This window comes from Anser brachyrhynchus, assembly GCF_964034855.1.
Source record: "Anser brachyrhynchus genome assembly, chromosome: 4".
NCBI lineage: Eukaryota > Metazoa > Chordata > Aves > Anseriformes > Anatidae > Anser > Anser brachyrhynchus.
This window is the reverse complement of record NC_137698.1, coordinates 60,222,165-60,236,696: the sequence shown is the minus strand read 5'-3', so window position 1 is coordinate 60,236,696 and position 14,532 is coordinate 60,222,165. Positions and strand designations below refer to the sequence as shown.

The 14,532-nt window shown below is 39.5% G+C and overlaps 1 protein-coding gene across 4 annotated transcripts in view; it reads right to left on the bottom strand.

Annotated features, from left to right (window-relative positions):
- Nucleotides 1-14,532, bottom strand: part of CCDC149 (coiled-coil domain containing 149) — a 53,925-nt gene that overhangs the window by 33,043 nt on the left and 6,350 nt on the right. For all 4 annotated transcript variants that reach the window (XM_080590871.1, XM_080590872.1, XM_080590873.1 and 1 more), the window contains exons 2-3: nt 9,389-9,550; nt 8,815-8,853 (exon numbers count right to left, since the gene is read on the bottom strand). In XM_080590871.1, the coding sequence (XP_080446997.1) occupies nt 8,815-8,853; nt 9,389-9,550 (201 nt within the window). The remainder of the gene's footprint in view (nt 1-8,814; nt 8,854-9,388; nt 9,551-14,532) is intronic.

The window sequence follows — 14,532 nt, the reverse complement described above, 5'->3', positions numbered from 1 at the left end:
TATGGTCAGGTAGGTATGTCATCCCCTGCCATAAGTCTGAAGGGTATAAAAAGAAATAGAAAAAGAATTTTCAGCTCTTCTAAGCATGACTTGGTAAAGCCCCATGAGGCAATATTTCTAGGTTAACCTTACACACAGTCCCTGGGTTTGAGGCCAATGCATCAGCTGACTGTTCCCAGTTCTCTCTTAATACCTGTGGTTCACTTTTAGTGCCCCTGTTTGGTGTTCTCCTCTTTCTACTCCCTCATTTCTCTATTTTGATCTCTTTTTCTTTTGCAGTCCTGCTTTTCTACCCTGTCATTCTCACTTGACAGTCTCATAGGATGTGTTTGTTGAGCTTTCTCTTTAAAACCCATACACCATCAAACCAACAAGGTATCTGACAGCCATTCCTGCAATCTGCTTGTTTACTAAATGTTATTTCCACATGTCTTGTTTTGTATTTGAGACAACTGTTAACATGAATATAGCTATGCATGCATCCAACCAATTGCAGGATCAGACTACTATACTACAATCAGCTGGAACTTTTGTACATCGATATATGAAGAAGCTGGCTCCAAACTCCAACTGGACCAGAAGAGGCGATAGTTTCAAACTTCTGAACAGGAAAAATAACTCAAGAAACTGATGCTTCCTACTAGATTCACTGTTTCAAGCCTGATTCACTGCTACAGTGTCTGTTCTTCTGGTGGTCTGAGATCAAAGGCTCAGAAGAAAGTAACTTTCCCACAGTTCTGGAAGAGATTAAAGCATTTTTTAAATTACCGATAAACCTAAAGACTACAAATAAAATAACTCGGGAGAAGACTGTAATAGCAAAAACTGTAAATATCCAAAAACTGCAGGGCCAAAATTACCTGCCTGTCATTTTGTTTTCAAGACAGCAACCACTTAAGCAATGTGAACAGTTCCTCAAGTGTGCTTTGGTAGAATTCATTTTTTTCTACACGTGAAATAAATGAGTAACAGTCATTTATACACCGAATGAACCAAGAAGCTTCAGAACACATTCAGTCAATGGTTCTGAGAGGTACTTCTTAATGGCTGTTTAAAAGAAATAAAACAAAAACCCCATGTTTGCAGGAAATTGCATTTAAGCTGAAGTATCTATGGCTAATGCTAGATGCAATTTACTTTGAAGAAAGCTTACTTTCAATCAAGGCCATCCAACAACCAGACTGAGCTAGTTGAAAGGAACACCATTTGCACAATCCTCTCCAAAAACCTTCTATTTATAAAGTCCTTTTTTATGATGAATCTGAACAACTCCTAACACTGCAATAGCACATGTAATTTCAACACCTGGGAAGAACTCAGTCTCACTAATCAGTGCTTACAGCTACAGCACCAGGATTCCAGCAGTCTGTAGTCAAAATCTGGCTCCCAGTAACTGCAGAAATGCATTACCATGCATATACTAAATCTTCCTGCTCAGATTTATTTCCTTTAAAACCATTTCTATGGGATTGCAATTCTATGCTGAATTTTATTTGTCAGTCATATAAATGACTTAACGTGACAAAAACCTCTATATTCGAGACAGGGATTTTGGAAGAAACTTTAAACGAAGAATTTTAGACACCAAAATAAAACAGCCTCATTTAAGTATGCTAAGAGCATTACAATGAGCTAAGTATAGACGTGCTCCTTAATGCAAAGCTTCGATTCTACTTCTGCTCGACCAAAACAACCGAGCGATGTCACAGAAGCAGTCTCCAGCAATTATTCATTTCCCTGCCTTAGAGGTTCCATACAACATGTAATTTAGATTGTTCCCAGTTTTAAAGGTTTTGGCAAGACCTCATTAAAGCTCTCGGTTAAGAGTAGATAGAAGGAGAAATATTTGATTTTCAGGTGCTCTGCTGGGCTTAAGGGAGCCAGCCAAGAAGATACTTTGAACGACACCTGGACTTGGTAGCACTACTTTGGCACATACAAGCAAACATACCATATGGTTGAAAGATGATAAAGCTAACAATGGAGGACTGGCTTCGTGAACCTCTAAGCGTGTATTTTTTGAAGAAAGGGGAGAAATCTATGCAAGGAGAAAGGTGATTCATTTTTCCACCTGGCAACTTCTCAATATTCATGGACCAAACACAGAATTCACTTAGAAATTCAAGACAAGTTACTTTAGCAGACAATAAAGTTCCTTTCATTTACCTGCGTAACGCAGAACAATTCTCAGAAAATTAGTCAAATTCAGTTCTCTGTATTCAGTTTCTCCAACAGTTTCTTTTGATTCTAGGTGAAAACTTAAAAAGACTCCTTTAACTGCCAGAGACTTCACTTCTTTCACTCATACCATTCAAAGCTTCATCTTCAAATGATGTGTAGAGATTTCTCACCTGGGCTTAAGGGAGGGAAAGATGCAGAGGTCTATACCCTTCTGCTGCCTCATCTCTTCTTGCCTCTGCGACAGTCCAAAACAGTGGAAACTGTCCGTGTCTCCTGCCTTCTCTCAACACAACCATTTGTAATAGTAATTAACAGATAGCGCTTCATTCAAGCATATCAGACAATCTCTCCAGAGCTCTGTCCACCTCTGGAGACTTTCAGTTTATGGTATTCTTGAGTTTCTGCAGCATGACAAGCAATTTCTTTTGTATGTCTGCCACAGGAAGCTTGCCTGTGCCATCTGAGCACAGTCCATCCCCCACTACCACACCAGACATAAGAAACTGTGCCCACATTGCTTTTTCCTCTGACCAAAAGCAAGAGAGACCACTGGCAAAGATCCCACTAGACGCTAGGAAGAAAGGAGAAAAAAGATTGATATGGGAGTGCCCAGTGGGAAGCACCTACCTTTACTAGGTAGGGGGAAAAAAAAGCAACATAAATCAGACCAGCCCACAGAGCAAAAGATTCAATCCTTCAGTGGGGTGGAATCACAGACCTGACCCTTTTCCACCTAGATTTTGTTAAAATTCTCAAGAACATTTCTAGGACTGAAGGTTGAGGAGAGACTTACTTTTAGCTGTGCATGAACATCTCAAACTACTGATGAAAATACCTATATTTATATATTAACGTAAGTCTGTAAATAGCTGTCAGACAGCAACAGATCTTTGCTCACTACTGACCCACAGAATTTGAACTGATGACCCAAAAAGAAAAAATAGAAATAAAATGTAACTCCAAATAGTCTCTGGCATTATGCACTACCCTTGTATTTGGCTCCTTTAACTATTTTGCAAATCTAGCCACACATACACAGTGTTATTTTTCTTCATACCACTTTAAAAATGATGGATAGTAACACATTCTTTAATATACTTCTCAATTCTCTTGCACATAAATCTTACCTGACATTTAAAAAAAAAAAGAAAAAAGGACTTTCTGCCTTTAGATACTGTGATACTGTCTGAAAAAGTAATTTGGAATGGAGAGAAGGGGAAACTTCAAATGCACCTCTACAGTTAAAATTTATTTTTAAATAAAACCAGGCATTTCTATACTGCAGTTTACAGTCTGTTTCTTTTAGCCACATCTTCAAACAAAGAACAGTGAATTATAGTGCAGATGGGAAAAAAAAAGTTTGATGAAACATTAAGCACACTTGATGGGTGCGACTGATAGTAAATTTAATTGTGGTTTCTCCTGTAATGTTTTCATATGAATGCAATGGCTGAATTAATACAGAAAAACCTGCTTTGCTTACCAACTACCACTGTTTACTCCAAGGCAGAAGAACAGATGACCCCTGCTAGCACTACAGGTTCCTTACTATAAAAAGTAAAAATTATTCTTCTTTTTAGGTTGAAAAACTGCATAGAGAAGACTTTTAAAATTACAGTCCTGGGCATATTAAACAAAATGCACTTAAAATGGGTCATATTTCCCCAGAGAAAAACAACAGCAAAAAGCAAAACCTTGCCAAGCAGTCAAAAAAAAAAAGAACTCTCTTCCTCTGAGTACCTGCACCTCTGAGAACCAGGCAGGAATCCCACCCCAGAAGCACACCAGTTAAAACCTGACAGGGATTTGCAAAACAAGAAAGACTTGCTTGCATTCACATACCTTCAAGATACTCAGCAATCCGAATTTTTATAGTCATTGAACAGAACCAACAAGCCATTCTATCACTAGACACTGTTCCCCTCCTTTACAACCAGTTTTCTGTGTGTTAGCTTAGCACAGTGCTCTGCAGGACCAAACACCCCCCAGCCAAACCTAGAGCATGTGCAGAAAGGTGACAAACAAAAAAAGGTTAGCATCAACTACAGACTCCAAGAGGCCAGTTTTTGCAGAGCAACTTGCTATCACAGGCAGCTGAGGGTGTTAGTATTAACCACCAAATACGCTTGTAGAAGCTGTTCTTGTTGCCTTTGAGATTCCTGGCCAGATTCAACTCCATTTGGGCTTTAGCTTTCCTACCTCCATCCCTGGCTGCTCTGACAGTATCCCTGTATTCCTCCTAGGTTAGCTGTCCTTGCTTCCACCCTCTGTAGGCTTCCTTTTTGTGTCTGAGTTTGGCCAGATATTCCTTGTTCATCCATGCAGGCCTCCTGGAATTTTTGCCTGACTTCCTCTTTGTTAGGATGCCTCACTTTTGAGCTTGGAGGAGGTGATCCTTATAAAGCCAGCTTTGTTGGGCCCCTCTTCCCTCCACGACTTCATCCCATGGTAGTCTACCACGCAGATCCTTAGAGAGAGCAAGGTCTGCTTTCCTGAAGTCCAGGGTTGTGAGCTTGCTGTGTGCCCTCCTCACTGCCCTTAAAGATCTTGAACTCCACCATTTCATGTTTGCTGCGGCCAAAGTTGCCTTTGACCCTCACGTTCCCAACAAGTCCCTCCTTGTAAGTGACAAAAAGGTCCAGCATAGCTCCTCTCCTCCAGCACAGCACCGTCCCTCTCAGATATCATGAGAGGTTAGTTGGCAGAAATTCCTTTAATGTAAAGGTTCAATAAGGTACTTCAGTCTCCCCATACTTCATATAGGTGAGAGTACTGCATCAGGTGTTTTTCTGGTGGCAGCAGATTAATGTATTCAAAAAGAAATTATTAAACTTTGCTTATACAAAGACTACTATACTAGGACAGAAGATTGTTTCATAGAATCACAGAATGGCTTGGGTTGGAAGAGACCTTAAAGATCACTCAGTTCCAACCCTCCTGCCATAGGCAGGGACACCACCCACTAGACCAGGCTGCTCAGGGCCTCATCTAACCTGGTCTTGAGCACCTCAGTAGCTTGTTTTAACAGAAATAGCTGCTTGCGGGTTTTAGGGACAATTTAAACTATGTTATAAAGCAAAAAAAAAAAAAAAAAAAAGAAAATCTCTTCAACATACTGTGTGCTGTGACTAATTAACAGAATATTTATCAAGAGTATTCAGGTGCATGGGTGTGGACTAGCATCTCTATTCCACCAAAGCAAGACACAACAACCAGAGGATAAGAGAATGTTTTAAGCATCTAGTCTGAACAGCACTCAGAATTTTGAAGTGGGACTGTCACATCTATTAGAATCAGCATTTCATCTCTCCTAGCCTCCTGTTTACTGCAGAAACTACATGTTGAAGAACAACAGTGTCATTTCATAAAACATAATTCACAGCGTGGCCAAGAAATTCTAAATTTTGCATACTGTCACCTGTTCCTATCAATGGAATGCCAAATTTCAGCATGCAGAAACCAAAAAGCTCTCCGGTGATGATGCTCTTGCATTTTGAAATCCATGGGAGTATTGTTCTCTGAAGTGTTGCAAGAGCAAACGATCTCACTGTTTTTGTCTGCTACCTCACACTATGGCAGTCAGACACACGCACCTACAAACCAGGGCAAAGCACACAGGTCTCAACTTGGCACATGCATAATGTTCTTCATCTCCAAACCCTCTGAACAAAAGAGGAAATCACATTAATCTTCACAGCACCCGTGTGAGATAAATACAAAATGATTGCTTACCCTGTACAGTGCTTTATCTGAAGATTTTATCTCACAAGACTCTGAATGCAGCTTTTGTGCCTCAGCACAAGGCTAGCAAAACTTCCTGAATTCATTAATTAACAAATAGTCACACTAGTCATTTTTTTTCTGATGATGTCAAAAACAGTCATAAGGTAATCCCTGAAGCTTGTTTCAAAACCGAACTGTGACAACTGAGTGTATTAAGCTAGAAGCCGGAAGCAGAAGTGAAAAGGATCGAGATGGGTCCATTTGCAGCATGTCACAACATATTGCCATCTGCAACCTCCAGCCTTTCAGATGTTCTGCTTGCCCCCAAATGCCACGCTCATGAATTTACAGAAGCCAAGCTGTTTGACGAAGACTTAGTGAGTGGTTAACGTGCTCCCATGATGTCAATTCCATGGTGAATTCCAACATCAAAATCAACTCTTCATTATCCTTACCTTCCTGAAACATTTCACCACTCCATTAGTTATCCAACAATTACCCCACACCTGGCACAACATGACGTGACATTCAGCTGCAGCATTTAATAGGGAGTATTTGGTATAAAAAGAGGCCAGAGAAGCATTTACTGCTCATAGGCTGTGCTAACAATACAAACAGCCAAAAAACTACTGCAGGAGATGAGATTACAGTAGCACAATTTCTCATTCCTGCTTCTGCTGGTTGGCAGAAGGTGTACACCTAGAGCGATCTTTGATTATGTCAGAGATGTGTACCACCGCACGCACAGCTTGGAGAGAGAAAACACTGCAGAGCACTGCACGTTAAGTTACCTTTTATATGAAAACAATTCTACACAAACACAGTCTGTAACTGCTTGCTGATTGATATTGCCCAGTTGCATGACATTTCCATCGAAAACAAGAAAACTCTGTGTTGTGAAACAGTGAGAGAAGGCATGTGATGGAAGAGAACATATTTTAATAAGTCACAAAGCATAACGAAGGTGAAAAATGAAGAGATGAAGGACAAGAAATCAGCAAATCCAACCCACACATTGCATTTAGGGCTGTAAATTTCAATTTCAACAATAATTTCTCATTTATAGTACAGAAATGTAAGGTACAGCAAATTGTTCAGCAGGTCACGTTTTCATCTGATTCCTGACCACAAGAACAGCACGTACATTTGTGTCACACGAAATTCATTACAGGATCAAGATCTCTGTTTTTATAAAGTGACTGTGAGGTAACAAATTTCTCTGAGCAGGCAGCTAGGTTTTTGAGCAAAAAGTGGATGGAAAAGTCCAAAAGAGCACAGAGAACTTAACTCCTTCTTAGATAAGAAAAAGCTCTCTAAGAAATGCATTTACGTGAATAATGGAAAAAATGTTCGAAACTTTATTTTATTATGCTTTGATGCACTTCTCAAATTAAAAGTATACTCTTCTTCGGAAAGGTTATCCTAACTACTCCAGATTATATAGCTTATACGCTATAGACATGCTTCAACGGGAAAATGAAAACTTACGAAGTGCACTAACAGCCTGTTAATGTCCAGCCTAAAATATATATTGTCCTTGGGGGAGACCTCTACCATGACGCCATTTGAGAACATTTTCTTTCTTTCTCTGTTATTCAGCATGAATGTATAACTTCCTCACAAAAAAATAAAAATAAAAAAATAATAATAAAAAAAAAAGACTCCTAGCTAAATTATTAAATGACTTTCCAAGCACTTAACACATTAAGATTTGCCAAAACGTAACTGCAACTCCTGAATTTCGACTAAATTCTGCCAATACTTTAGAAGCAAGCATCATATTTGTTTGTTTGAAATATGGGAGAGGAATGAGAACAACATCCACGGGATGGCAAATCTCCCTTCCTACTAATCTCTGCAATGATCCATATACTGCATTGCTGGGGGCTTTTTTCATTTCAATTGCATATTCTTCAGCTCCAATTTGAGTAGTCACAATGCACAAACCCTTATCTGGCCATAAACTTTTATTGGAACTCTGCTGAAATAACAGAATTTCAGATAAATTATGTGAAGTAACAAGCAAGTTAAATGATTCTATGCTGAGACACTGACTTCTTGGGCAGCTATTTAAGTGCATGAAGGTGTTAATATATTTCCTCCCTAAGTTTAGTTTAAAACCACCAAAACTCTGGGCCCCTAACAATTTAATAAAATAGCAAGAACTACATGCAAACTCCTAGGGAAAGGATGATCAGTAAAATTTCCGACCCATGTTTGAAGCAGTCCAAGAGTGAGACTTTCAAGACTAGCAATTACAGTAACAACTTTTGTCCTTTGGGTTCTCCTACCCTCCCTTCTCACACATTCTGCTTTGGGTTTTTTTTTGCTATTTTTTCTCTAGAAATTAAGATAATATCAGGCTGTGACAACCAACATCCTGCATTAGGGACACAGTTTGTGGTTCTCTGGAAAAAAAAGTGAGTAGGCAAAAAGATTTTCAGGGGAACCATAAAACGCAATTACTGTTCTTACCACTTATAACCCATAGAACCCAAATGACCTGGGAGAGTACCTAATGGAAAACAGCACTCACAACAATAAATTAACAACTATGGGATGCAGACAGTGCACTCCCAAACTGCTTCTGAAGTATGAGAAGTTCTGGCATGAAACCATTTTAGGACTCAAAACAATAAGGATAAACAACGAGGAAAAGAATCTCAAGTCTCTGTACACTGACCAATTTCATTATTAAGTGAACATAAAAGCAATAGCCATATATTCTAATTAATGATGGTTCAGATACTTCAGAATGAAATATATTTAGAAGAAAGCACGAGAAGTCTCAGTTCAACATCTGTGCACAGAAATGCTTGCTTTTTACCAGTTTTCATGGTTAATATTTTCACAGTTTTGCAAAAAACTTTTGTAGCAGAATAATACTGTCAACTGAAAAATAAATCCTACCTGTTTCCTCTTTTCAGGGGGAAGGGATGGATCCCCATCCTACAAATAAACAGACACACATTATTGGCAACTTATTTCTGAAGCCAGCATCTATATTAACTTTGCAGATCAAATTTTAAAACATGCATTTTAACTAAAATATTTTCAAAATTGTTTCTAAACTACTGCATCTTGATTAATACCAGTAATATTAATTTCACGTTAAAAATTTCTCTAAGGCTTAAGATTTGTTTACATTTCTAGAACAGCAGGTCATTACAAATTTACTTTGCACTGTTTTTCATAACGGTACATTAAGTTGCTGTGGAATAATAATACTGCAGTCAGTTTTTAAATGGAATTATGACTGCAACTAATTTTCTCAGAGCACAAACTGTCTTTCTGTGTCTTATATAACAGCCACTACCTCATCAATGCGGAACAAATGAGTAATAATATGATCAGGACTGTACAACTGCAGGGCTACTGTAAACAAGTACCCAAACGTTTTTTACAGCATGCATTATAGACTGCTTTTGATATTCAGGCTGATTCTTATCCCCCAGTTATACAGCATTTGTAAAGAACAACCTACAATCAGCTCCCGGTACTTCTTTTTCAAAGACTGGTGTCGTTCCCGCAACTGATTGGCCATGAGCTTGTACTGGTCTCTTTCCTGTTGACAAGTGTCCAGCTCTTTGGAAAGGATTAGCAACGCCTCCTTTTTACTTTCGAGCTTCCTCTTGCACACCAGATACTGCAGAAAAGGAAAAAGAAATAAAATAACTGTAGCGAGCCATTTGTACCCCAGCCAGTACTTGATTCAACACTCTCAAGTTTTAGACTGAGAAGACCGAAGACGATTCTCTGCATGGGATCAAACTCTGTCGCAAGTCTTCTTAGCTTACTGTTAATAACCACAGAAAAGAAATTTATTGTTTCAGAATCCTGAAATCCACTTGCAAGGCCACATGCTCTCCTGATTACTGTGCGTTAGAAAATTCATCAGTCCACATTTCTATTCTTTTCCCTCATATAACAGTATGAAAATGTCTAGTTGTCCCCACAATACAGCTCTGCAGCTCTGCTACTAACCGGCACTTCTCACCCCGTCCTCCCTTCCCTCCCCATTACCAGCGATGTCCTCTGGGCTCACTCTCCCCCCCAGCTAGTGCAAGAGGGCCATGCCATGGTAGAAAGGGTAGCGTGAGTGGCGACTGAAATGTACTTGAATCAGTTACAGTGTGATACCCTATAGGCACAGACAAAAGAAATGACTTTAGTCCCTCAGCGTGCTGTGATACTATACATGCTTGTTGAGCCAAAAGGATGTTAAAAATGCAGGAATACTGCAAGCATGTGAAGGGAGTGGGAAGACAGAAGTGAGCCTTCCCCTCCTGTCACCACCTCTTACGTGCAGGGCTCATGCACAAAGAGAAGCAGAGCTTGCAAATCTTAGCTCTTCTGCATTAGTCTGATCAGCTTCACTGCCCTTCCCTATTGAGAGGAAGAGAGAGTAATGTCGACATCATCCTTTCCTGCAGTGGCTGAATTTTACCTATCAGAAGTTTCAGGCAACTTTTTTTCACTTAACGTGGTGTTCAATCAACAGATTCTTCTGACCCATCACCTGACACTTCTCATTCTATGTATCTATATCTATTTCTGACGTTACTCACATGAGATGTGGCACTAAATACTTTCTCAATGTGCTCCGCAAGAGACCAAATATCACAGCACTCAGGAAAACAATTTATAGTTTCATTATGTACTCTGACAAGAATACTTTGTCATTATGGGCTCTTGCACAAAGCAAGAGCATCAGCACTTCCATACTGTTCTAGTCAGTGCCGTTCTTCGGGACAAAAATCATCACTCGTATGTACCACTTGCTCAGAACTGGCTTTGTTAACCTCAATTTCAGGTTAATGAGAAAGGGAAAAGGGAGTTTGGTATAGTAGTACAGCCAACATTTTCCAAAAATGGTAAATGCTTACTTGCAAAAAAGCCGGAAGGGGATGAGAAAAGCAATTCCAAGAAGGATTTGAACTCTCAAAAGGACACTTCCACCTTGGATTAATTTTATTTCTGGCACTACTGAAGTTGAAAACCTGCCATAAATTTACTGGATTATGATGCCTTGGCATCAACTTTACAAAGGCAACTGTACCTATGTACTTATGTCCTTACTGATACCTTACACAAATGTCAAGTCCCCTGATAAAACACTGAAAGGCATCAGAAGCTAAACTTTAATATTGTCAGCAAGAGATTATAGTGACATGGTAAACTGCTCTAAACTTGATAAAATCATTCTTTCACTTACAGTGAAGTACTTGTCTCTGATAATCCATTTCCTTCTTTTCCCTGTTTCATCTCATGCCTTATTCCATTGCAAAACACTAAACTCTTCACTAAGCTCTTTTTAAATACAAACGATCTGGCACATTAATTACAAACAAAACGGAGTAAAAGCAACCCCCCATCACTTCAAACCAACCCAAATAACCAGGCCTGCTCCTTTGACCACCAGACGAAGGAGCCGAGGCCTCGCTGGGGCACAGTGGGAGAGGAGCGGGGCAAACGCCTGAGCCCAGGAGGGGCGCAGCTTGGGCAGGCGCCATGCCACAAAATGGCGGCCCGCGAAATGGCACCCCACAAAATGGCGCCCCACAAAATGGCGCACAGCTGCCAGAAGCTGACCGGGGGCTGTAAAGAAGGCGACAAAAAACATCCTTACCAGGCAGGAAACACAGACCTGGCGCTACACAAAACCATGGACTTTCCCAAATAAATGGGATGAAAATAGTAATAATGTAGAGTAATTGGTTTCCACGGGTTTACGGTACAAGAAAGGATAGTCACGGCATTCTTGTGGGATTTGATTATTCAGCTGAGCAATGTTTCCAATTCCAATTGCCATTTTTGGAGGAAAAACAAATTATACAAAGAGGCACCTCAAAGAGTTTATTCAATATATATGCTTCAGAATGTTAAACAAACAAAAAAGGCATGAATAATGGCCACAAGTTTACTTAGCCACTGTATACCAGGAAAGGACTATACACAGGAAAATCCCTGAGTCCCACCAACAACCTCCCATGTATGAACAAATGAGTGCAGCAAAGTTGGTATACTGTCCAAAGGAACATAGGAGTTTAACGGTTTGTGGGTTTTTTTGAGCAATGCAAACAATAAGGAAAAATTTCCAATATAGTCTGAGAAAAGCTATTCAAGAGATGCTTCTGGCATTCATATAGAGGTTTCTTCCTCTGCACTTGAAGAAAAAAGGCTACATCTCACATAATGCCTATCAGTGAGACAAACAAGTGGATTCTGTTATCTACTGTAAGAATATGATATATTCTTATTATTTTTGTTTCTTTTCAATTGGCGTTTCAAAAGAATCTTTGAATTTAAAAAACAAAGTTAAACAAGAACCAGCTACTATGCCTTCAATCTAAAAGCTACTACATACAACTTTTCATATCTGCCTAGTGACTTTTATCTACCAATTCACTGTTATCTGCAATAAAGGAAATTATAATTGCTACAAGGAAGATCATAATAATTAAAGGAATATATATGACACCCTACATTACTGCCTGAACTGCTTTACAGCCAGATAACTACTTTAGTGAAACTGAGTAAAAAGAGACTGACATTACAGGAGAGTGGAACTGTTCCAAGGTGACCCTCTACATCAAACACTTACTATTTGTCCATTGCTATTTTTAGAGACAAATCTGGATAGATCTCATTAACGACGCCATAGACATGGTCTAATAATCAGATGAAGCTGGAACACTGTCAAGGTTTTAGACTTTCTTTTTTTAAACCAACAAACACACCAAATTCCTATCACAAAATAATTTATTTTAACTTTGTACAAATTACTGGCTTATACTCGGCTATTTTATGGCAATCAGTGCCAAGGAGGAAAATACCTAATTTCCTGAGGCTAAAAGTAAAGATATTTTCTCCAAGTTCTGCTTTGAAATCAATGTGGCTCATACCTTGTGTTCTCTTAATACTCCAGGACTTGGTGTCCTCCCAAATGACGATGGGCCACCAAGCTGTATGTGGACCTGGAAACCCATCATCCACCATGTTCTCAGAGAAACTGAATTCGATTCAATGTCTTTTGGACAAGAGATCCTACTACTTTTTAACTGCCTCAAATGTCATCAAATTTCTTCTCACTGCACTCTCGGAGGTAATTTTGCAAATAAACTGAAGAGTATCAAAACGCATTGCAATGTCACTATTTGGGGTCTTTGCTGACCATGTTTCAGTAAAGTTGCTTTCCTTGACTTCAGGTTAAAGTCTTCAGCTTATCTGGAAGAGACAAGCACTCGAACCCAGAGCGATATACAATTACTGGCCATTTGCATGCCATCTCATGTTCTCATCTCAAATAAATTCTGAAACAATGCAGTTTCTTTGGTTTTACCACATAGTACCAACTCTTGCTACTCCTTAACTGCTCAAACACGAACCAGGATGGTACCGTTCACTGAAATATGAAACATAATTCCCAAATGACAAAGCCATTATAATGCCAACAGTCACCCAGGGAACTCAGAGCACCCACTCCACTTTGTTCTTGCCTACGGTAACTGGCGTTTGCCCATATTTTGAAAAACCCTGAGACAAGTGGTCCCAAACCCTGTGTGGTCCCCTCAGATAGGTTTGGTTAATTACATTTCTCACCCTGTTTGAAAATGCAGATACACTGTAATTATGAAAATCTCACTAATTTTCCTTCCTTTTCTCTCCAGTTCATATTAAAAAAACGTGCAACCAATGGCAAAGGTGTGTTCTGCCAATTACAAACAGGTTAGGTTTCTCACTGTTATTCATAATTCATGTCTGGAGCATGTGGTTATTTCAACTAGAATTACTGCTCAATAGCTGCACGTTAGATAAATCATTCCCCTAAACTCTTTCTCCTAGTTTTAACTTGCCAGTTACTACAGAAGGGAGCTTGAGAGCACATCCATATCACTTCTCCCTGCAGTGCCCAAGACCACACACAGTTAATAATCAAGAAATAGCCTCTTGAGAATAACAAATTAAATGGAGACTAAATTTCTTCAAACTAATTTTAGGAAACACAGTCATATATGAGTAGCTGTAAATAGCATACAGTAAATGCTATAATATGTGGGAGGTGACAAGGAAAGTGAAGCATTTTGACATTGGATTTAATTCTAAAAATTGCCAAATCTGAGGGAGAAGCCAGCAGAAAGAACGGAGGACAGCCACTCTAGTCTATGGGTTTCCTAGGAAACCTTCCTGCTTCCAGTGTAAAACACTGCCAAAAGTACACGTTCTCCAAGCAGTATTAAATTAGGACTGGTGCCAACTCTCCGCGAAGTTAATGGAAGAACAGTCACTGACTTCAGTAGAAAGGAGACTGAACTCTTGAAGAAGTCAGCTCACTAAGGCAAGGACGGAGGTGGTCTTGCGCGCCATGCAAAAGTGGTTTTTTCCTACCACACATGATCTTCTGGTGCTGTTCAACTCACCCCACCACCCCAGGATCATGCTACCACTTACTCATTTCCCAATCACTAGTTCTATCATCATCCTTAGGTCATAAGATTCCAAGGTAGATTACATGGAATTCAGGCAAAAACTGAAATCACACCCTTCTCTAGAACAGAAAACACAGAACTGGAAGCTTCTACAACCTCTCAAAACAGAAATACCTCAACTACTCCCAAACAACACACA